A 24,852-nucleotide genomic window follows, 5' to 3' on the forward strand; every position below is an offset into this window, starting at 1 on the left:
GCACTGCATCGCAGTGCTAGCTGTGCCACTAGAGATCCTGGTTCGAATCCAGGTTCTGTCGTAGCTGGCCGCGACCGGGAGACGCATGGGGCGGCGCACAATTGGCCAAGCGTCGTCCAGGGTAGGGGAGGGAATGGCCGGCAGGGATGTAGCTCAGTTGGTAGAGCATGGCGTTTGCAACGCCAGGGTTGTGGGTTCGTTTTCCACGGGGGGTATGAAAAATACAAATAAATGATGTATGCACTTACTAACTGTAAGTCGCTCTGGATAAGAGCGTCTGCTAAATGACTAAAATGTAAAATGAGTGAAGAAGTAGCAGCAAATATATTGAATGTTGCAAATAATGAGCATGGAGAGCCTCAAATTTGACAAAATGAGCTTATATCTTTCAGTCTAATACAGCTATTTCCTTACTTTTGTATATATATATATATATATATATATATATATATTGTCATAAGCACAACGTGACTGCAAAAGAGCCTGGTTGGAATGTCAATTCTCATCAAAATAATAGGAAGTCTGACTGAAATATGGGACAAATCAATGTTTTTTTCGTATATTTCTGGTGTTTTAATTTGTTGATAAAATGCAGGACATGGTTTGCGGGATGTGGGACAAAGAGCAAAAAATGCAGTGACTGTCCCATACAATCCGGGACATGTGTGGGACCGGATTGACTGCCCCCACCCCACTCCCCTCCTCTGCCTCTCTGTCTCTGCCTGCCTCCTAAGGATGTTCCCTGGGGGATTCTTTCTGTCTTTTACTTGAAAAGTGTGCTGGTGCCTGGGTCCTATCTCTGTTTCTTTCCCATCTTGTGGTCATCCTGTTGGGCTACGGCGCGGCCCAGCTAGGCCTGACTTCAACCAGCACCTGTTTTTGTCTCAACCCCATATCGAGCTAGAGACTTTAGAACTGGTGTTATAGTGCTATCAGTCCAGAATAGGGGACCCTAGGGAAAAGATGCACAATGCCACTCTTGGTTTGTTGATGTGGTTCATGTTTCCCTCTAAGCAGAGCCACAGAGTTAGTGTTGCCGACCGCTGCACTGTCACTGGCACTCTGACTGGGGAATCAATGGTGACCTTTGATATTCAGCCATGAAATGCACTGACTACAACAATGAGAGAGCTGTAGAGAGCTGTATCACTCTCACTGGAGTGCTGCTCACACTGAGGACACCAATCCAACGAGAAGATACATTTCAGCTATGCTGTTACACTCAATCAAGCTGTGAGAGAAAAGGGTTGACAAACTGGCAGAAAGAATTGTTTTGATCCATTGATTCAAACAGAATAATAGAATGCTGTATAGAATTAGTAGAAGTACTACTTTGCTCTTCTGTTAGTACGTTAGTTATGGTCCTACTGTCTTGGCTGGAGAATGCTCTGCTGTCTCACAATGTGCGCTTGCTTTGCAACAGAGGAGGTGGAGGACGAGGAGGTTGCAGAGGAGAAGGAGGAGGAGGAGGAGGTTGCAGAGGAGGAGGAGGAGGTAGAGGAGGAGGATGTTGCAGAGGAGAAGGAGGAGGAGGTAGAGGAGGAGTATGTTGCAGAGGAGAAGGAGGAGGAGGTGGTAGAGGAAGAAGAGGTGGCGGAGGAGGTGGAGGAGGAGGTTGCAGAACAGGAGGAGGAGGAGGAGGTAGAGGAGGAGTATGTTGCAGAGGAGAAGGAGGAGGAGGTGGTAGAGGAAGAAGAGGTGGCGGAGGAGGTGGAGGAGGAGGTTGCAGAGGAGAAGGAGGAGGAGGTAGAGGAGGAGTATGTTGCAGAGGAGAAGGAGGAGGAGGTAGAGGAGGAGTATGTTGCAGAGGAGAAGGAGGAGGAGGTGGTAGAGGAAGAAGAGGTGGCGGAGGAGGTGGAGGAGGAGGTTGCAGAACAGGAGGAGGAGGAGGTAGAGGAAGTTGCGGAGGAATTTGTAGAGGAGGAGGAGTTTGCAGAAGAGAAGGAGGATGTACATGTCGTCGGGGCATGAACTCTACAAGGTGTCAAAAGCGTTCCACAGGAATGCTGGCCCATGTTGACTCCAATGCTTCCCACAGTTGTGTCAAGTTGGCTGGATGTCCTTTGGGTGTTGAACCATTCTTGATACACACGGAAAACTGTTGAGCGTGAAAAACCCAGAAGAGTTGCAGTTCTTGACACACTCAAACCGGCGTGCCTGGCACCTACTACCATACCCTGTTCAAAGGCACTTAAATATTTTGTCTTTCCCATTCACCCTCTGAATAGAACAAATACACAATCCATGTCTTAATTGTCTCAAGGCGTCAAAATCCTTCTTTATTAACCTGTCTCCTCCCCTTCATCTACACTAATTGAAGTAGATTTAAAAAACAACATCAATAAGGGATCATAGGTTTCACCTGGATTCACATTTACATTTACATAATTTAGCAGACGCTCTTATCCAGAGCGATTCACCTGGTCAGTCTATGTCATGGAAAGAGCAGGTGGAAGCTACTGTATGTAGTGTGTTATTAAAAGTTTAACTGTTTTGTCAGGAGGGTGGGTCCCTGTAATAATTTAATCTGCTCTGGGTTGAAAGAGATACCCCACCTCCTACAATGTATACAATCTGGAAGGGAGAGTGTTTAATCAGGGTGGTAAAATACTGGAGAATCTGTTTCTTTCCCTAGGGGCTCAGGACGATAACAGCGAATCAGGTCTGGACACACCTAAACCACACCTGCACACCTTTCTTATGTTGTATTACTCACACATATTCAGGCTGAACCAGACAATGCAGTGTTGTTCAATACCACAGTCTTATCTCAACTGATTATCTAAAACAAAAGATTGGTGGTCATATAGCGTGGGTTAACTGCATCGCTAGCTAAATCCATCACCATTGCCAGCAACTGCTTGACATGCATGACGGACCCTGTGTTAGAAAGGCTTGTAAATGGATATGGGACAATACACCCAGGAGAGGAGAGATGTGAGCTGGGATAGCGGGACTGGCAGGGGGGTAGCAGGTCTGGCTGGGGTGTAGTAGGACTGGCTGGGGGGAAGTAGGACTGGCTGGGGGGTAATAGGACTGGCTGGGGGATAATAGGACTGGCTGGGGGGTAGTAGGACTGGCTGGGGGGTAATAGGACTGGCTGGGGGGTAGTAGAACTGGCTGGGGGTAGTAGGACTGGCTGGGGGGTAGTTAGTCTGGCTGGGGGATAGTAGGACTGGCTGGGGGGTAGTTGGTCTGGCTGGGGGGTAGTAGAACTGGCTGGGGGGTAGTTGGACTGGATGGGGGTAGTAGGACTGGCTGGGGGTAGTTGGTCTGGCTGGGGGGTAGTATAACTGGCTGGGGGGTAGTAGGACTGGCTGGGGGGTAGTAGGACTTGCCTGGGGGTAATAGGACTGGCTGGGGGGTAGTATGACTGGCTGGGGGTAGTAGGACCGGCTGGGGGGTAGTAGGACTGGCTGGGGGGTAGTAGGACTTGCCTGGGGGTAGTAGGACTTGCCCGGGGGGTAATAGGACTGGCTGGGGGGTAGTATGACTGGCTGGGGGTAGTAGGACCGGCTGGGGGCAGTAGGACTGGCTGGGGGTAGTAGGACTGGCTGGGGGTAGTAGGACTGACTGGGGGGTAGTAGGACTGGCTGGGGGGTAGTAGGACTGGCTGGGGGGTAGTAGGACTGACTGGGGAGATAGTAGGACTGGCTGGAGGTGAGGGGTAGTAGGACTGGAACAGTTGATAATCAATACCTGGTTATGAGGGGAAGGGAGGGGGGGGGTGGATTTTTGTTTGAATGTGAAACAGATATTGTTTGGTTGGGAAAACCAGTTTTGCAAGTAGGCCTACATTTTATTTTGTCAATACCTGAAAACTCCCTTTTCCCACTTGGGAAGATGTTGCAAAATCTAAACCAAAGTGAGTATATTGAACCAAAATTATAATGGATAACCTGAACTCCAAAAAGGTTCAGGAGCACATTTCAAAGCCAATACTTTTGTATCCTCCTCAAACCAGCCTTCATGACTGTTCTAGTGTCTCCCAAAATGCTAGATGGAGAGAAAGTGGACCTTGATGTAAGTTTGTCCTTCCCTACCCATATGGAATACAGCTGTTCTTCGTGGACAGTCTCAGATATTTCTTCAATGCCTAATGGTTAAGTCTAGCATGGGGTTGTAAGGGTTATCTGATCCGAGATCTGTGGTTAAGTGCAACTTCTAACTCAAGCAACTGACTAGGTCCTCCCTGACCTCTCACCCTGTCTTCTGACCTCTCACACTTGACCGTGTCCTGCCTGTAGGATCTCCACCGCAAGCATATGGAGAAGGACCTGACTGAGCTGCAGACGCTTATTGAGGCCCATTTTGAGAGCCGCCAAAAAGATGAAGAGGAGCTCATCGACCTCACTGATGGTATTGTGAGATACTGTCACATTCTGTGTAGGCTACAGATAGCCTGCTGGTTGCTCTGTCATTGCTTCACGTACAGTTCCAGTCAAATACTTGTAATAAGGTTATGGTCTATGATATAATAGGAATTAAATATCTATGGGATGGGGATCACTGGCTTCTAATCTGTTACTATCCTCTCTGTGCCTAGATCTCAGGATAAGCGCAGGTCTGAGAGAGCAGAGCAGGTGAGGATCCGAACAGAGAAAGAAAAGGAGCGTCAAAACAGAACAAACGTGAGTATCCCCATAGCGACACAAGGAAGGGAAGTGAACAGCATGGAACGCTCTATATTAGTAGAAAGTAGGACAACTGTAGTAATGTTGTAGTACTATTGTGGTAATGTTGTAGTAATGTTTTAGTGATGTTTTGGTAATGTTGTAGCAATATTGTGGTAATGATGTAGTCATGTTGTAGTAATGCTGTAGTAATGCTGTAGTAATGGTGTGGTAATGTGGTAGTAATGTGGGGTTATGTGGTGGTAATGTTGTAGTAATGTTGTAGTAATGTTGTGGTCATGTGGTAGTAATGTGGGGCTGTGTGGTGGTAATGTTGTGGTAATGTTGTAGTAATGTTGTAGTAATGTTGTGGTCATTTAGTAGTAATGTGGGGTTGTGTGGTGGTAATGTTGTTGAATGTTGTAGTAATGCTGTGGTCATGTGGTAGTAATGTTGGGTTGTGTGGTGGTAATTTTGTGGCAATGTTGTAGTAATGTTGTACGTTTCTCTCATCTCCAGGACGAAAGGGCACGGAAGGAGGAAGAGGAATTTAAGAAGAAACCCGAGGATGACGCCAATAAAAAGAAGGTCCTCACCAATTTGCAGTCCAGCGGGAATAAGGTGACCGAAATCATCCTAAAACACCACTACAGCACCAGTTTTTGTGACGTGTTATCAGAGCTAATGTCTGTTATTTTTATTATAACTACAGACAGAAAAGAATGGCAGGCCAAAAATGAAAACAGAGCGAGAGAAGAAGAGAGCGATCTTAAGTGAACGGCGAAAGGAGCTGAATATTGACCATCTCAAACAGGACAAACTAATGTAACTGGGTTCAGAAGAACTTTACACTGGCATGTAGTTCTGATAACAGTATGAGGGACATTCTCCAATAATTAATATGTTAAAATCTTACCCTAATCAGATTAACTACTCTCTCATTATTAATTATACACACTTGTACATGTGTAAAATAGGACAAATAAACGCACCAAATTATTATTATTATTATTATTATTATTATTATTATTATTATTATTATTATTATTATGCCACAGATGTTCAGTTAACCTCTGAGCAGAATTATAGGCTCTTCCTAATTTCCCCTATGTTCTGTTATTTCCACTCCATATAGAGAGAAGGCTGCTGACCTGTGGAAGTGGATATATCAGCTTGAGGCAGAGAAATTTGATCTGCAGTACCAACACTCACGGCAGAAATATGATGTAAGATTTACACATTCTTTTCATTCTAGACTTTAGGCTATAGTGTCAAACTGAGTACAAACAGTATGTATAATATAATATGCCATTTAGCAGACGCTTTTATCCAAAGCAACTTACAGTTATGCGTGCATACATTTTTACGTATGGGTGGTCCCGTGGATCGAACCCACTACCCTGGCGTTACAAGCGCCATGCTCTACCAATTGAGCTACAGAGGACCACTCGAACCTGCGCATGTGATTCAAAGTGACATGAGTATAGATGTATATACTGCTTTTGCATAAAATTAACAAAATACCACAAAACCGCACCCTCTGAAGTTCGTCCAAGATCTGGAAACTACTGTATATCTCACTTGAATGGACTTGACAGGGAGACATAGAAAAGTCAGTTGGCTGTGATCCAAGATAAATATAAAGATGTATGTTAGATGTTGATAAGAAATATGGTAGATGGTTGTATTTACTGTCAAAACTCTTTATATACAGTGAGGGAAAAAAGTATTTGATCCCCTGCTGATTTTGTACGTTTGCCCACTGACAAAGAAATGATAAGTCTATAATTCTAATGTTAGGTTTATTTGAACAGTGAGAGACAAAATAACAACAAAAAATTCAGAAAAACGCATGGCAAAAATGGTATAAATTGATTTGCATTTTAATGAGGGAAATAAGTATTTGACCCCCTCTCAATCAGAAAGATTTCTGGCTCCCAGGTGTCTTTTATACAGGTAACGAGCTGAGATTAGGAGCACACTCTTAAAGTGCTCCTAATCTCAGCTTGTTACCTGTATAAAAGACACCTGTCCACAGAAGCAATCAATCAATCAGATTCCAAACTCTCCACCATGGCCAAGACCAAAGAGCTCTCCAAGGATGTCAGGGACAAGATTGTAGACCTACACAAGGCTGGAATGGGCTACAAGACCATCGCCAAGCAGCTTGGTGAGAAGGTGACAACAGTTGGTGCGATTATTCGCAAATGGAAGAAACACAAAAGAACTGTCAATATCCCTCTGCCTGGGGCTCCATGCAAGATCTCACCTCGTGGAGTTGCAATGATCATGAGAACGGTGAGGAATCAGCCCAGAACTACACGGGAGGATCTTGTCAATGATCTCAAGGCAGCTGGGACCATAGTCACCAAGAAAACAATTGGTAACACACTACGCCGTGAAGGACTGAAATCCTGCAGTGCCCGCAAGGTCCCCCTGCTCAAGAAAGCACATATACATGGAGGAGGAATGCTGCCTATGACCCCAAGAATACCAACCCCACCGTCAAACATGGAGGTGGAAACATTATGCTTTGGGGGTGTTTTTCTGCTAAGGGGACAGGACAACTTCACCGCATCAAAGGGACGATGGACGGGGCCATGTACCGTCAAATCTTGGGTGAGAACCTCCTTCCCTCAGCCAGGCCATTGAAAATGGGTCATGGATGGGTATTCCAGCATGACAATGACCCAAAACACACGGCCAAGGCAACAAAGGAGTGGCTCAAGAAGAAGCACATTAAGGTCCTGGAGTGGCCTAGCCAGTCTCCAGACCTTAATCCCATAGAAAATCTGTGGAGGGAGCTGAAGGTTTGAGTTGCCAAACGTCAGCCTCGAAACCTTAATGACTTGGAGAAGATCTGCAAAGAGGAGTAGAACAAAAACCATTTACATTTACATCATTCAGCAGGTGCTCTTATCCATTACAAATTGGTGCATTCAACTTATGATAGCCAGTGGGACAACCACTTTTTTTTTATGGGGGGGGGTAGAAAGATGACATTATACTATTCCAGGTATCCCTTAAAGAGGTAGGGTTTCAAGTGTCTCCGGAAGGTGGTCAGTGACTCTGCTGTCCTGGCGTCATGGGAGAGCTTGTTCCACCATTGGGGTGCCAGAGCAGCGAATAGCTTTGACTGGGCTGAGCGGGAACTGTGCTTCCGTAGAGGTAGGGGAGCTAGCAGGCCAGAGGTGGATGAACGTAGTGCCCTCATTTGGGTGTAGGGCCTGATCAGAACCTGAAGGTAAGGAGGTGCCGTTCCCCTCACAGCTCCGTAGGCAAGCACCATTGTCTTGTAGTAGATGCGAGCCTCAACTGGAAGCCAGTGGAGTGTGCGGAGGAGCGGGGTGACATGAGAGAACTTGGGAAGGTTGAACACCAGACGGGCTGCAGCGTTCTGGATAAGTGGTAGGGGTTTAATGGCAGCGAGCCCAGCCAACAGCGAGTTGCAGTAATCCAGACGGGAGATGACAAGTGCCTGGATTAGGACTGTGCCGCTTTCTGTGTAAGGTAAGGTCGTACTCTGTGAATGTTGTAGAGCATGAACCTGCAGGATCGGGTCACCGCTTTGATGTTAGCGGAGAATGATAGGGTGTTGTCCAGGGTCACGCCAAGGTTCTTTACACTCTGGGAGGAGGACACAATGGAGTTGTCAACCGTGATGGCGAGATCATGGAGCGGGCAGTCCTTCCCCGGGAGGAAGAGCAGCTCCGTCTTGCCGAGATTCAGCTTGAGGTGGTGATCCGACATCCACACTGATATGTCTGCCAGACATGCAGAGATGCGATTTTCCACCTGGTTATCAGAAGGGGGAAAGGAGAAAATTAATTGTGTGTCGTCTGCGTAGCAATGATAGAAGAGACCATGTGAGTATATGACAGAGCCAGGTGACTTGGTGTATAGAGAGAACTGGTGTTGAGAGCACTTGGTGCGGAGACAGATTCTCGCCACGCCACCTGGTAGGAGCGACCTGTCAGGTAGGACGCAATCCAAGAGTGAGCAGCGCCGGAGATGCCCAACTCGGAGAGGGTGGTGAGGAGGAACTGATGGTTCACAGTATCAAAGGCAGCGGATAGGTCTAGAAGGATAAGAGCAGAGGAGAGAGAGTTAGCTTTAGCATTGTGGAGAGCCTCCGTGAACAGAGAAGAGCTGTCTCAGTTGAATGACCAGTCTTGAAACCTGACTGGTTTGGATCAAGAAGGTCATTCTGAGAGAGATAGCAGGAGAGTTGGCTAGAGACGGCACGCTCAAGAGTTTTGGAGAGAAAAGAAAGAAGGGATACTGGTCTGTAGTTGTTGACATCGGAGGGATCGAGTGTAGGTTTTTTGAGGAGGGGTGCAACTCTCGCTCTCTTGAAGACGGAAGGGACATGGCCAGCAGTCAAGGATGAGTTGATGAGCGAGGTGAGGTAAGGGAGAAGGTCTCCGGAAATGGTCTGGAGAAGAGAGGAGGGGAAAGGGTCAAGCGGGCAGGTTGTTGGGAAGAAAGAAGTCAAAGCATAGGGTAGGGCAGTGTGAGCAGGACCACCGGTGTCATTTGACTTAATAAATGAGGATCAGATGTCATCAACATTCTTTTCAAAATGGTTGACGAAGTCATCCACAGAGAGGGGGGAGGAGGAGGAGGATTCAGCAGGGAGGAGAAGGTGGCAAGGAGCTTCCTAGGGTTAGAGGCAGAGGCTTGAAATTTAGAGTGGTAGAAAGTGGCTTTGGCAGCGGAAACAGAGGAAGAGAATGTAGAGAGGAGGGAGTGAAAAGATGCCAGGTCCGCAGGGAGTCTAGTTTACCTCCATTTCCGCTCAGCTGCCCGGAGCTCTGTTTTGTGCGTCGACACATTACCATCTGAGCAGGGGCAGAGTGAGTAGTGTTGGAGGAGAGCGAGAGAGAAAAGGATACAAAGTAGTGGTCAGAGACTTGGAGGGGAGTTGCAGTGAGATTAGTAGAAGAACAGCATCTAGTAAAGATGAGGTCAAGCGTATTGCCTGCCTTGTGAGTAGGGGTGGACGGTGAGAGGGTGAGGTCAAAAGAGGAAAGGAGTGGAAAGAAGGAGGCAGAGAGAAATGAGTCAAAGGCAGATGTAGGGAGGTTAAAGTCACCCAGAACTGTCAGGGGTGAGCCATCCTCAGGAAAGGAACTTATCAAGTCGTCAAGCTCATTGATGAACTCTCCAAGGGAACCTGGAGGGCGATAAATGACAAGGATGTTCAGCTTGAATGGGCTAGTGACTGTGACAGCATGGAATTCAAATGAGGAGATAGACAGATGGGTCAGGGGAAAAAGAGAGAATGTCCACTTGGGAGAGATGAGGATTCCTGTGCCACCGCCGCGCTGACCAGATGCTCTCGGGGTATGCGAGAACACATGGTCAGACGAGGAAAGAGCAGTAGGAGTAGCAGTGTTTTCTGTGGTAATCCATGTTTCCATCAGCGCAAAGAAGTTGAGGGACTGGAGGGTAGCATAGGCTGAGATGAACTCAGTTCATCTGAAGAACGGCAGTTCCAGAGACCAGAGACAGGTCGTGCGCGCAGGGACCACCAGATTAGAGTGGCAACAGCCACGTGGTGTGAAGCGTTTGTATGGCCTGTGCAGAGAGGAGAGAACAGGGATAGACAGACACATAGTTGACAGGCTACAGAAAAAGGCTACAATAATGCAAAGGAGATCGGAATGAAATGAACTAAACATCTGGGAAAGCGAGAGAGTGGGGCCTCCCTCACTTACGTTTCACTGAAACACTCAAATATAACTCTCCCAACTTTCACTTTAGAAATTATAATTGTTGTAAACTACAGCGGTTCAATGTTTTCTAGGAATAGTCTCTAACTTAGTTTATTCAGCTAGCTAACTTGGTACAGTATTCTTCTGTGAAAACCGTCCAGGGCACCGAATCCTATGACGCCATAGTCAACTAGCATGCCAGCTTCCAATAACACGGTTTAGCACCAATACTCGGTTACAACAAACCACCAGTGTGTTAACACGCCAAGCAGATCATTCGTGTCCGTGTCTAACGTTGTGTAAAGTTTTGGGTTAGTTTTGACAGTTTGAGTGAGTACGTCGTCAACTTATTCATACTAGCTAGCCATTGCTCTCTGCCAACGAACCAACACCCCCTCCCACGGCACGAACACACATTTACATTACATTTACATTTTAGTTGTCTTATCCAGAGCGACTTACAGTTAGTGAGTGCATACATTTTCATACTGGCCCCCCGTGGGAAAAGAACCCACAACCCTGGCATTGCAAGCACCATGCTCTACCAACTGAGCTACAGGGGACTATGTACACACAGAGAGAGCCAAGCTAATTTTAACTAGTCACCCATGTCCCGAATTCCCTTGAACGACTCGTTACCAGTATGTAAAAACAAAACACAAATAAATGTAGGTTATAACTTACCCTTATGTGACGACCCTCCCACTCTGTCTGCCGTATTCTCTCTTTGCTCTTGTTTCCTTATTAGGATGCCGGTGGGCGGAGTTGGGGGGGTCGTCAGCTACATGGGAAACACCTGGGCCGGGTGTGTCCCAGGATAAATGGACCTCTTCCACATTCATTGGGGAGACTCTCTCCAGGCAGATACTTTGATCTTGGTTGTGATATTTTTGAGGCTTTTTTGGGTTGTTTGCTTTGGCACTTTTCAACACTTTTCCATATTACATTTATGCATGCAAACACTCACGTACACTACTGATTACTGATTACACACACCATTGTTATTTGATTTAGTTTATTTTAATTAATAAATATATACTTTGAGTACTCCTTGTCTCCACGTGTCTCCCTTTTGTTACGAACTTGAGCCGGGTCGTAACAAGTGGGGGGCTCGTCTGGGATTTTGAACTGGTTGTGTTTGGGAGAACGTGGAGTTAATGTCCAATTCTGTAGGGTTTTTCTTTGTAAATTTTGTTAGTTTGTTTGAGTTTGATAGGCCAGTATTGGTTGCCTTTGGGTTTTGTACTGCGTTGGAGAGAGTACATTGGTTAGTTTCCAGTCCCTGCCCAGCCTGGAAACTCTTGCTCTACTCGCTGTTGGGACATCGGTCTGAGGTGAGTACAATCGGCTGTGTACCTCAGTGGGAGATTGGGTAGGGTAGTGACATTTGCTACCCGGAGCTATAGCTTTTTCCCCTGATAGGCTTAGTGACGTGTTTTGTTTTGGGATACGTTGGGCATGGTTAAATGTTTTTTATTTTTGTGTGGTGTCAGTGGACTGAGCAGTTGTCTCGGGGCACATCCGTGGCTTGGGGAAATCTACCAGCGTGCTGGGGGTTTAATTCCTTGCCAGCGGGCTACAGTGCGTAATTACCCACCGCAAATCTGCACGAAGACTAGGGTTGAGTTATTGCAGGTTTTGGGGGAAGCTCCATATCCCAGCTCTTTTCTGTGGTGCTCGGTGTGATTGTGTTTCTCTTGTGTCTGGTGTGCTCAGCAGAGGGGTTGAGCAAGATTATTATGATCTATATATATTTAATTTTTTTTTCCCTGATTATGGCGTCTAATGTAGACGAGTTCATTCGCTTTCCATCAGAAGAACTGTTAGAATTATGTACTAAAGAACAGCTGTTGAAGGTTGCTGAACACTACAAGGTTGAAATTAGTGATAAACGTCTAAAAAAATTCTATTAGGTTAATATTGAAGGCCAATTTGATGGAGAGTGGTATTCTGGATGTTACCACTGGGGCAGCCTCTGCTGAGGACACGTTGTCTCCCCGATATGTTACAATGACCGTTCCATCGGTTAGTCATAGTAGTCTTCTTTTTGAACAGCAGAAAGAACTGCTTCTGTTACAGCTAGGGCATGATCGTGTAAAATATGAAAGGGAATTGGAATTTAAACAGGATATGGAGCGTGCTAAAATCAAGCTGCAACAAGAGCGACTAGAGTTGGTTAGGGAAGGAAAGCTCTCAGGGGAGAGTTTGCTCTGGGAAGGTGACCCAGAGTTACCTAGGGTCGTTCCTCTTTTGGTCGTAATCCAGAGACATTTGATGTTGTAGGGAATTTACGGTTGTTGCCCCAGTTTAATGAAAAGGACCCGGAGACATTCTTTTCGTTGTTTGAGCGTGTTGCTGACGCTAGGAGTTGGCCTGATTCTGATCGCACTTTGATGTTGCAGTGTGTGCTGACTGGTAAAGCGCAAGAAGCATATTCAGCTCTTAGCGTAGCAGACAGTGTTAGTTATGAGAAGGTTAAAACGGCTGTGTTACAGAGTTACGAATTGGTCCCTGAGGCTTACCGCCAACGATTTAGAACTTTAAAAAGGGATGATCAGCAGACTCATGTTGAGTTTGCGCGAATATTATCTTCACAGTTCAATCGCTGGTGTTCTGCCTCTGCAGTTATGACTTTCCAAGGGCTGTGTGATCTGATTATGTTAGAACAATTTAAGGACACAATCCCTGATCGTATAGCGAGCGTACATTAACGAACGAAAAATAAAGACTGTTGCTGAAGCTGCGGTTTTGGCAGATGAATATGTGTTGACTCACAAAAATGTTTTTGCAGAACCCCGTATTCGGAGTGAGTGGGGGCGTTCGCAGAGATTTGGGCCTCGCTCGCCGAGATACTTCGGTTCCCGGGCAGAGTTTCATTCAAATAGGGTTGAGCCTGATACCCGTGGTAAAACTGACGTTGGTCAAGAGTGTCACTACTGTCAAGAATTAGGTCATTGGAAAAATGAATGTCCGATTCTTAGATCTAGGGGTAAATTCAGTACAGGTGCTTATGGTAAATCGAGGCCTGCAGCGTTAGCCGCGCCTGTTCCACATCAGTTCACTCATGACGCATTGTCTCCCTGCCCGGAGCCAGGTGAAGGGTTATATTGATCCCGACTATTTACCTTTCGTTACGGAGGGTTTTGTGTCTATGGTAGGAAGTAAGAACCTAGTGCCAGTAAAGATCCTAAGAGACACAGGTGCCTCTGAATCATTTGTGTTGGAGTCTGGTTACCCTTCTCTGCGGAGACTGATTCGGGGAATAGTGTTCTAATCAGGGGAATAGGTTTGAACACTCTGTCAGTTCCATTGCATAAACTGATGTTGGATTGTGGACTGGTGAAAGGTGAGGTTGTTGTGGGGGTGCGTCCTTCATTGCCTATTGAGGGTATTGACGTGATCCTTGGAAATAACTTGGCTGGGGAGCGTGTGTGGCCTATCGTGTCTCCATCTTTAGTGGTTTCCACTAAGCCGTCAATTGTAGGGATTCCTGATGAGAGGGCGCAGAATTTCCCAGAGGTGTTTTCTGCGTGTGCAGTGACGCGTTCTATGATCCATGACGACCTGGTCACGGAGCTGGCTAACGAGAATACCATAAAGAAGTCTGTTACTGTTTTCCCTGTTATCCCGTTATCTGTATCCCGCTCCGATTTAATCGAGGCGCAACGGACTGACCCTACATTAGAAGAGTTGCGGGACCAAATTGTGTCTGTGGAACAGTTGGGAGATGTCGCACAGGGCTATTTTCTCCAAGAGGAGGTCCTGATGAGAAAGTGGATGTCTCATGGTAGTTGTTTTCTGGGGGAGGCGATTAGTCAGGTTGTGGTACCAGTTAAGCTTCGTGAGTTGGTGCTGACAACTTCTCTACAACGACGTTGCTGGGCATATGGGTGTGAGAAAAACCTACAATCGCATATTACGACATTTTTTTTGGCCAAGATTAAAGAGGGATGTTTCTGATTTCATCAAAACTTGTCACACCTGTCAATTAACTGGTAAACCTAATCAAGCTATTAAGCCGGTACCACTGTTCCCTATTCCTGTACTCAGTAACCCTTTTGAGTATCTGATTATTGACTGTGTTGGTCCTCTGCCTCGTTCCAGAAAGGGTAGTAATTATTTGTTGACTGTGATGTGTCAGACCACTAGGTTTCCTGCTGCCTATCCTCTCAGGTCTATCACGACTAAGTCTGTGTTAAAAGCTTTGACTCAGTTTTTTCTCACTGTTTGGAATCCCTAAGGTCATTCAAAGTGATCAAGGATCTAATTTCACCTCTAATCTCTTTGGACAGGTTCTCCAACAACTCCATATTAAACACAACTTGGCTAGCGCTTATCATGCCCAAAGTCAAGGAGCACTGGAACGTTTCCATCAAACGCTTAAGTCTTTGTTGAGATCTTATTGTACTGAGATGGATAAGGATTGGGAGGAGGGGTTGCCTTGGTTACTGTTAGCTGCTAGGGAGGTTTCACAGGAGAGCACAGGTTTTAGCCCAAATGACCTAGTGTTTGGACATAAGGTGCGTGGGCTTTTATCTGTTCTCCAGGATGACTGGAAGTCTCCCGAGTCTCCTCAGTCCCTGTTATCATATGTGTGTGATTTTCGGCGACGCTTGTATGCCGCTGGTGAAATGGCTAAAGAGAAGCTATCATCTTCACAGGACAGGATGAAGAGCATATATGATCGGCGAGCTGAGCCTCGTCACTTTAGTCCAGGTGATCGGGTTCTGGCTCTGCTGCCAATTGTTGGTTCTCCTTTTCAAGCCAAGTTTCAAGGTCCATATACAGTGGTGCGCCAGGACACTGAGCAAAATTATCTAGTTGCCACTCCAGAACGGAGGAAAGCACATCAACTGTGCCATATAAATTTGTTAAAACCCTATTATGCACGTTCCTCTGAGACTGAACAGGGGAGTCTACAGAGGACGGTAAGGCTGTTCTTTTGGCTGATACTGTTTATTCCCTGGATTCTGGTCATGCTAGGTCTGTGCAGGAGCAGGAAGATGTTTCTGGTCCCGACGATTGCATACTGCAGGGTAGATTGAAGAATTCAGAGACACTGGAGATTTTAGATAGTCTTCTTACTCATCTACCTGTTGATGGGCGGAAAGAGATGGTGGGTCTGATTCGGAGATTTCCAGGGTTGTTTTCTGATACACCAACACGTACAAACTTAATAGAACATGATATTGACATTGGAGATGCTGACCCCATTCGTCAACGGTTCTATAGAGTTTCTTCAGAGAAACTGCGTTGTCTGGATGCTGAGGTCAGGTACATGCTGGAGAGTAAAATAGCAGAGCCTTCTTTCTCCAGTTGGGCTTCTCCCTGTATCTTGGTCAGTAAATCGGATGGAACAAACAGATTTTGTACGGACTACCGTAAGGTAAGCGATGTCACTAAGCCGGATTCATTTCCTCTTCCTCGGATGGAGGACTGCGTTGATCAAGTCGGGCGCAGCTAAGTTTGTGAGCAAATTTGACCTGTTAAAGGGCTATTGGCAGGTGCCACTGACGAGTAGGGCACGTGAAATCTCTGCCTTTATTACACCTTTTGGTCTGTACTCGTATTCGGTTATGAGTTTCGGGCTGCGTAATGCGCCTGCAACTTTTCAGCGACTTATGAACAGGGTTGTCTCTGGTCTGGCCGGGTGCGCTGTTTATCTGGACGATGTAGTGATATATGCAGATACTTGGGAGGAACACCTGTCCCGTATTCAAGCCTTGTTCGAACGTCTGGCTGCGGGTCGTCTCACGATAAATTTGGCTAAATGTGAGTTTGCTCAGGCGACTGTGACATACCTTGGAAAGGTGGTTGGGCAGGGTGAAGTGCGTCCTGTTCGGGCTAAAGTGGTAGCTATTGATGCTTTTCCACTACCAACTACTAAAAAGGAACTGATGCGTTTCTTGGGAATGATTGGGTATTATCGTGGTTTTTGTAGGAACTTCTCTACTGTGGTCGCTCCTTGACAGATTTGCTGAAAGCTAAGGCTGTGTACGTATGGTCTTCTCATTGTCAACAGGCTTTCGAAGATGCAAAGAGGTTGCTTACTTCAACTCCGGTACTGGCTGCTCCTTGTGTGGATTTGTCATTTACCTTGCAGGTGGATGCTAGTCATGTAGGGGCTGGTACGTTGGGCCGGGGGTCCTTGTTGGTCCCCGGTCTTATGGGGGGTGTGACGACCCTCCCACTCTGTCTGCCGTATTCTCTCTTTGCTCTTGTTTCCTTATTAGGATGCCGGTGGGCGGAGTTGGGGGGTCGTCAGCTACATGGGAAACACCTGGGCCGGGTGTGTCCCAGGATAAATGGACCTCTTCCACATTCATTGGGGAGACTCTCTCCAGGCAGATACTTTGATCTTGGTTGTGATATTTTGAGGCTTTTTTGGGTTGTTTGCTTTGGCACTTTTCAACACTTTTCCATATTACATTTATGCATGCAAACACTCACGTACACTACTGATTACTGATTACACACACCATTGTTATTTGATTTAGTTTATTTTAATTAATAAATATATACTTTGAGTACTCCTTGTCTCCACGTGTCTCCCTTTTGTTACGAACTTGAGCCGGTTCGTAACACTTAGTAGCTACTGTTAGCCAGTTAAGTGCAAAGCTAGCCACTGAATCGATTCAGCCAGTTCGCGTCTGTCCCAACGGAGAGAAAGCGTCTCCAAATATTAAAGCTAGGTCGTTCCAGCTATTGTTTAGTTAGCTATCCAGGTAGCAACAAGCTAGCTACCTTTCGAGTACAGTAGCTACTAACTACCTAACGTTAACACTTCAGATAATGAGGCTAGATAAACAGCTGAATGGTAGGTAGCTAGCTGGCATAATTACAGGTACTCTTAAGCGTGAAATAACATTGGAAACAACTATCCACAGTTGCTAATAGTTACCAGTAGCTACCCGCTAGCTCGTCCAGGTAGTGGGTTAGCTAGCCTCGTGCTTCACCGGGCTCAGCCAAATGCAATACTTACCTACAATAATTACCTACAATAACCTACAATAACTACCTAGATAAACTACCTACAATACCTAACTACAATACCTACCTATAATCCCTCCTGAGATGTGTACAAAACCTGGTGGCCAACTACAATAAACTTCTGACCTCTGTGATTGCCAACAAGGGTTTTGCCACTAAGTACTAAGTCATGTTTTGCAGAGGGGTCATGAAACATGGGACCAACACTTTACATGTTGTGTTTATATTTTTGTTCAGTATAGATCATTCCTATACATACACAACATATCCCTAGAATCATCATTTCCTCCTATACTGTATCTTGTACATTTCATCAATCCTATCAATTGATCATTTCTTCCCTGAACCCTCGACCCAAAATATTGGGCCTAGTTTTCTTCCAGTAGTGTTGCAGCCATTGATAATACCCTGCTAGTTTTCATCCAGTAGTGTTGCAGCCATTGATAATACCCTGCTAGTTTTCATCCAGTAGTGTTTCAGCCGTTGATAATACCCTGCTAGTTTTCATCCAGTAGTGTTTCAGCCGTTGATAATACCCTGCTAGATTTCATCCAGTAGTGTTTCAGCCGTTGATAATACCCTGCTAGTTTTCATCTAGTAGTGTTGCAGCCATTGATAATACCCTGCTAGTTTTCATCCAGTAGTGTTTCAGCCGTTGATAATACCCTGCTAGTTTTCATCCAGTAGTGTTTCAGCCATTGATAATACCCTGCTAGTTTTCATCCAGTAGTGTTTCAGCCGTTGATAATACTCTGCTAAGACTGATAAGCCTGTCCCAATGTAGAGGCTCACCTTGAGCCTCATCAAGTTTCTGCCCCCTCCTGTCTTTCCATCCCCTCCACTCTCCGCCCGTTCCCAGTTGTTTGAAATGAATCTGCTGACAGCTGCAGGCTGACCCTGAGAGGGGCTGAGAGGGGCTGGCGCTGTGGGACACCCGGCCCACCACAAACCAGACAACAAAGGTCTGGGGTTAAAGAAAACTGTATCAGAAGAGAGCAGCCTATAGCTGAACAACCAAAACAACAAATGCACGCACGCCAACATGCACACAACACTCACACAAGTGTATGCACACACAGAAACACACACACACAGGGGGTACAATGGAACCGCAACATCTGAAAGGCCCCAAATCTACCTGTGAGGTCACCACTAGTAAAACGCCTTACAATAAAATACAGAACACCCAACACTGGTATTGTAAACATGCCAGCCCTACCGTCGGATACCTCATGTAGGGTATCTAATAGATTCTATATTTAGGTCTTATCTGATGGTTTAGCTCCCAGGCTCTAGAAAACAATATTAAAAGCCTGGATATTGACTAGCCTGAGCATGTCAGTACTGTATGTACTAAGAAGGACAGGAAACAGTTATTATATGGCTGCGGGCCACACACTGTTGGAATTGTAAGTTAACGGTGTTATACATCAAAGTAGCTATTTCTCACTGGTTTCAGACCTGCACAAACATGCCGGACTCAGTCCCACTTCAATCTGGGTGTAAACCACATCAATACTATCAATATTGTCTAAAACATCAATGTGTTTCAAATATCTGGGGAGGTGAACCGAATGCTGACATCCCACATTGTAGCATAGTACATGTGGCCTAGCCAGTCTCCAGATCTTAATCCCATAGAAAATCTGTGGAGGGAGCTGAAGGTTTGAGTTGCCAAACGTCAGGCTCAAAACCTTAATGACGTGGAGAAGATCTGCAAAGAGGAGTGGGACAAAATCCCTCCTGAGATGTGTGCAAACTTGGTGGCCAACAACAAGAAACGTCTGACCTCTGTGATTGCCAACAAGGGTTTTGCCACCAAGTACTAAGTCATGTTTTGCAGAGGGGTCAAATACTTATTTCCCTCATTAAAATGCAAATCAATTTATAACATTTTTGACATGCGTTTTTCTGGATTTTTGTTGTTGTTATTCTGTCTCTCACTGTTCAAATAAACCTACCATTAAAATTATAGACTGATCATTTCTTTGTCAGTGGGCAAACGTACAAAATCAGCAGGGGATCAAATACTTTTTTCCCTCACTGTAAATGTGCCCATTTGGGGATCTGACAGTATTTCTAATTGGCTTAACGCACCACCACTAATGACCTGTGGAGCTTCTCTAAGTAATGTTTTCTTCACCTCAAACAGCAAGCAAACACACAGTGTGAAAGGGAAATATGTCATGCTCTGATCCAGCGGAAAAGTCATAAAATAGGCCTACCTGATTACTTCTTATCAGTACTTGACTTGGACTGAAATAGGTTCCGGTGCTCATTTTGGGTGCTGGTACTGTCTATATTTAGGTGCAGGAGCGCCACAATACTTTTGAGCTAATATTCTATAAGAGGAACAGGAGCTCAAGCAGTAGAAAATGTGAAGTGCGGTACTCAGCTCCGGTGAGCTCCTGCCCAAGTCAAGCACTACTTCTTATCCCTTGCGCAAATAGCCTACAGCTGTGTCTGTCCAGAGCTCACTGGCGCTGGAAAATCTGAGGGCCCAGAATATTTTATACAATGTTGCAAGTTGGCTAGCGCAAGCTTTGGGCCGGACCCAAGTTAATAGTTGATACAATGTTTCAAGTATCATTTTCATTTAGATTTGGATATAATTTTTATTAACCACAAGACAATGATTTTGAGAGTTATTATAAATTAAATGAAACTGTTTCACGAAAATGTGCATATGAAAACCATAACTGGCACGCAGATCGGGAGAAATGGTAAGATAAATTGGCATTCCACAGGGTTGAATGTTTGCCGACTCCTCGTGTAGACTATTACCGGCAACTTCAGGAGGGTAATGGCAGAATGTGCAAAAGCCAGTAAGAGAGGGAGGAGAATAGTTGGGTCAGGTTTTTTTCTTCTGGTTATCTAGATCTCTGATCGCCCTCTTGAGGCATTTGTCTTATTTAATCAAACAGTAAGCTTAAAGCATCAGACAAGCTCAATGTATATAGTTGATTTCATTTAAACACATATGGCGTGTCTATATATGGAAAAAATATACGTTAAAAAATTTTGACCAATAGATTGGTCAAAAGAACAGATGACTTTCGGGGACAGCCCTTCAGAGCCCTGACTTCAACCCCATCGAACACCTTTGGGATGAATTTCGAGCCAACATCAGTGCCCATCTCACTAATGCTCTTGTGGCTGAATGGAAGCAAGTCCCCTTGGCAATGTTCCAACATCTAGTGGAAATCCTTCCCAGAAGAGTGGAGGCTGTTATAGCAGCAAAGGGGGGACCAACTCCACATTAATGCCCATGATTTTGGAATGAGATGTTCGACGAGCATGTGTCCAGCTTCAACCCCTGCTGAATGTATATTTTTTTATCTTGCTTTGTTTGCTCTTTCCAGTGTTATGTCTATCTCTGATAAGCTACCAAGGAAAGGGCTGAAAATAGCCCATATTCATATACAGTGGGGAGAACAAGTATTTGATACACTGCCGATTTTGCAGGTTTTCCTACTTACAAAGCATGTAGAGGTCTGTAATTTTTATCATAGGTACACTTCAACTGTGAGAGACGGAATCTAAAACAAAAATCCAGAAAATCACATTGTATGATTTTTAAGTAATTCATTTGCATTTTATTGCATGACATAAGTATTTGATACATCAGAAAAGCAGAACTTAATATTTGGTACAGAAACCTTTGTTTGCAATTACAGAGATCATACGTTTCCTGTAGATCTTGACCAGGTTTGCACACACTGCAGCAGGGATTTTGGCCCACTCCTCCATACAGACCTTCTCCAGATCCTTCAGATTTCGGGGCTGCCGCTGGGCAATACGGACTTTCAGCTCCCTCCCAAAGATTTTCTATTGGGTTCAGGTCTGGAGACTGGCTAGGCCACTCCAGGACCTTGAGATGCTTCTTACGGAGCCACTCCTTAGTTGCCCTGGCTGTGTGTTTCGGGTCGTTGTCATGCTGGAAGACCCAGCCACGACCCATCTTCAATGCTCTTACTGAGGGAAGGAGGTTGTTGGCCAAGATCTCGCAATACATGGCCCCATCCATCCTCCCCTCAATACGGTCCAGTCGTCCTGTCCCCTTTGCAGAAAAGCATCCCCAAAGAATGATGTTTCCACCTCCATGCTTCATGGTTGGGATGGTGTTCTTGGGGTCGTACTCATCCTTCTTCTTCCTCCAAACACGGCGAGTGGAGTTTAGACCAAAAAGCTCGATTTTTGTCTCATCAGACCACATGACCTTCTCCCATTCCTCCTCTGGATCATCCAGATGGTCATTGGCAAACTTCAGACGGGCCTGGACATGCGCTGGCTTGAGCAGGGGGACCTTGCGTGCACTGCAGGATTTTAATCCATGACGGCGTAGTGTGTTACTAATGGTTTTCTTTGAGACTGTGGTCCCAGCTCTCTTCAGGTCATTGACCAGGTGCTGCCGTGTAGTTCTGGGCTGATCCCTCACCTTCCTCATGATCATTTATGCCCCACGAGGTGAGATCTTGCATGGAGCCCCAGATCGAGGGTGATTGACTGTCATCTTGAACTTCTTCCATTTTCTAATAATTGTGCCAGCAGTTGTTGCCTTCTCACCAAGCTGCTTGCCTATTGTCCTGTAGCCCATCCCAGCCTTGTGCAGGTCTACAATTTTATCCCTGATGTCCTTACACAGCTCTCTGGTCTTGGCCATTGTGGAGAGGTTGGAGTCTGTTTGATTGAGTGTGTGGACAGGTGTCTTTTATACAGGTAACGAGTTCAAACAAGTGCAGTTAATACAGGTAATGAGTGGAGAACAGGAGGGCTTCTTAAAGAAAAACGAACAGTTCTGTGAGAGCCGGAATTCTTACTGTTTGGTAGGTGATCAAATACTTATGTCATTCAATAAAATGCAAATTAATTACTTTAAAATCATACAATGTGATTTTCTAGATTTTTGTTATAGATTCAGTCTCTCACAGTTGAAGTGTACCTATGATAAAAATTACAGACCTCTACATGCTTTGTAAGTAGGAAAACCTGCAAAATCGGCAGTGTATCAAATACTTGTTCTCCCCACTGTACACTATCAAGCATTTCACACATATTATTTAGATACTGACTGTTCACACTTGGTGGCCTATAGCAATACCCCACACGAAAAGGCTTTAGATGTGGCAAGTGAACCTGCAACCACAACACTTCAATAACACGACATAAGATCTTCTCTAAGCATTACAGGGATATGGCTCTGAATATACAGTGGGGAAAAAAAGTATTTAGTCAGCCACCAATTGTGCAAGTTCTCCCACTTAAAAAGATGGGAGAGGCCTGTAATTTTAATCATAGGTACACGCCAACTATGACAGACAAAATGAGAATTTTTTTTCCAGAAAATCACATTGTAGGATTTTTTATGAATTTATTTGCAAATTATGGTGGAAAATAAGTATTTGGTCACCTACAAACAAGCAACATTTCTGGCTCTCACAGACCTGTAACTTCTTCTTTAAGAGGCTCCTCTGTCCTCCACTCGTTACCTGTATTAATGGCACCTGTTTGAACTTGTTACCAGTATAAAAGACACCTGTCCACAACCTCAAACAGTCACATTCCAAACTACACTATGGCCAAGACCAAAGAGCTGTCAAAGGACACCAGAAACAAAATTGTAGACCTGCACCAGGCTGGGAAGACTGAATCTGCAATAGGTAAGCAGCTTGGTTTGAAGAAATCAACTGTGGGAGCAATTATTAGGAAATGGAAGACATACAAGACCACTGATAATCTCCCTCGATCTGGGGCTCCACGCAAGATCTCACCCTGTGGGGTCAAAATGATCACAAGAACAGTGAGCAAAAATCCCAGAACCACACGGGGGGACCTAGTGAATGACCTGCAGAGAGCTGGGACCAAAGTAACAAAGCCTACCATCAGTAACACACTACGCCGCCAGGGACTAAAATCCTGCAGTGCCAGACGTGTCCCCCTGCTTAAGCCAGTATATGTCCAGGCCCGTCTGAAGTTTGCTTGAGTGCATTTGGATGATCCAGAAGAGGATTGGGAGAATGTCATATGGTCAGATGAAACCAAAATATAACTTTTTGGTAAAAACTCAACTCGTCGTGTTTGGAGGACAAAGAATGCTGAGTTGCATCCAAAGAACACCATACCTACTGTGAAGCATGGGGGTGGAAACATCATGCTTTGGGGCTGTTTTTCTGCAAAGGGACCAGGACGACTGATCCGTGTAAAGGAAAGAATGAATGGGGCCATGTATCGTGAGATTTTGAGTGAAAACCAGCAAGGGCATTGAAGATGAAACGTAGCTGGGTCTTTCAGCATGACAATGATCCCAAACACACCGCCCGGGCAACGAAGGAGTGGCTTCGTAAGAAGCATTTCAAGGTCCTGGAGTGGCCTAGCCAGTCTCCAGATCTCAACCCCATAGAAAATCTTTGGAGGGAGTTGAAAGTCCGTGTTGCCCAGCGACAGCCCCAAAACATCACTGCTCTAGAGGAGATCTGCATGGAGGAATGGGCCAAAATACCAGCAACAGTGTGTGAAAACCTTGTGAAGACTTACAGAAAACGTTTGACCTGTGTCATTGCCAACAAAGGGTATATAACAAAGTATTGAGAAACTTTTGTTATTGACCAAATACTTATTTTCCACCATAATTTGCAAATAAATTCATTAAAAATCCTACAATGTGATTTTCTGGATTTTCTTTTCTCATTTTGTCTGTCATAGTTGACGTGTACCTATGATGAAAATTACAGGCCTCTCTCATCTTTTTAAGTGGGAGAACTTGCACAATTGGTGGCTGACTAAATACTTTTTTTCCCCACTGTATGTGATGTAAACAGAGAGGTCTACTTTCTTGGGGACCTGAATATTGACTGGCTTTCATCAAGCTGTCTGCTCCAGAGGAAGCTGCTTACTGTAACCAGTGCCTGTAATCTGGTTCAGGTTATTAATCAACCTACCAGGGTGTTTACAAACACTACAGGAACAAGATCATCCACATGTATCAATCACGTTTTTACTAATACTGTAGAACTTTGTTCTAAAGCTGTATCCGTAACCACTGGATGCAGTGATCACAATATAGTGGCTATATCCAGGTAAGCCAAAGTTCCAACAGCTGGACCTAAAATAGTGTATAAGAGATCATACAAAATATTTAACTGTGACTCATATGTGGATGATGTCAAAAATATTTGTTGGTCTAATGTGATTAATAAGGAGCATACAGATGCTGCACTTGATTAATTTATGAAATTGCTTCTTCCAGTTATTGATAAACATGCACCTGTTAGGAAACTGACTGTTATAACTGTTAAGCTCCATGGTTTGATGAGGAATTGAAAACTGTATGGTTGACAGAGATGGGGCAAAAGGAGTGGCTAATAAGTCTGGCTGTACATCTGACTGGTTGACTTACTGTAAATTGAGAAATTATATGACTAAGCTCAACAAAAAGAAGAAGAAACTGTATCATGAAGCCAAGATCAATGATATAAAACTGTGGAGTACTTTAAATGAAATAATGGGTAGAAAGACAAATTCAACTCCATCTT

General features: G+C 45.0%; 1 protein-coding gene across 1 annotated transcript; it reads left to right on the forward strand.

The window, feature by feature from the left end:
• Positions 1-1,401: 1,401 nt before the first annotated feature.
• On the forward strand, positions 1,402-18,215 carry LOC121575786 (troponin T, cardiac muscle-like). The gene is made up of 8 exons (XM_041889077.1): positions 1,402-1,472; positions 3,957-4,023; positions 4,248-4,364; positions 4,554-4,631; positions 5,133-5,234; positions 5,326-5,438; positions 5,749-5,839; positions 18,105-18,215. The coding sequence occupies exons 1-8, from the start codon at positions 1,402-1,404 to the stop codon at positions 18,213-18,215; spliced, it is 750 nt and encodes a 249-aa protein (XP_041745011.1).
• The last annotated feature ends 6,637 nt before the right edge of the window (positions 18,216-24,852 follow it).

The sequence above is a fragment of the Coregonus clupeaformis genome, chromosome 10 (assembly GCF_020615455.1).
Source record: "Coregonus clupeaformis isolate EN_2021a chromosome 10, ASM2061545v1, whole genome shotgun sequence".
In the NCBI taxonomy this organism is placed as follows: domain Eukaryota; kingdom Metazoa; phylum Chordata; class Actinopteri; order Salmoniformes; family Salmonidae; genus Coregonus; species Coregonus clupeaformis.

Coding starts and splice junctions, on each gene's coding strand:
- LOC121575786 (XM_041889077.1), top strand. CDS start 1,402: ATGTGCGCTTGCTTTGCAACAGAGGAGGTGGAGGACGAGGAGGTTGCA. Junction 4,365..4,553: donor TCGACCTCACTGATGGTATT/GTGAGATACTGT, acceptor CCTAGATCTCAG/GATAAGCGCAGGTCTGAGAG. Junction 5,235..5,325: donor TGCAGTCCAGCGGGAATAAG/GTGACCGAAATC, acceptor TTATAACTACAG/ACAGAAAAGAATGGCAGGCC.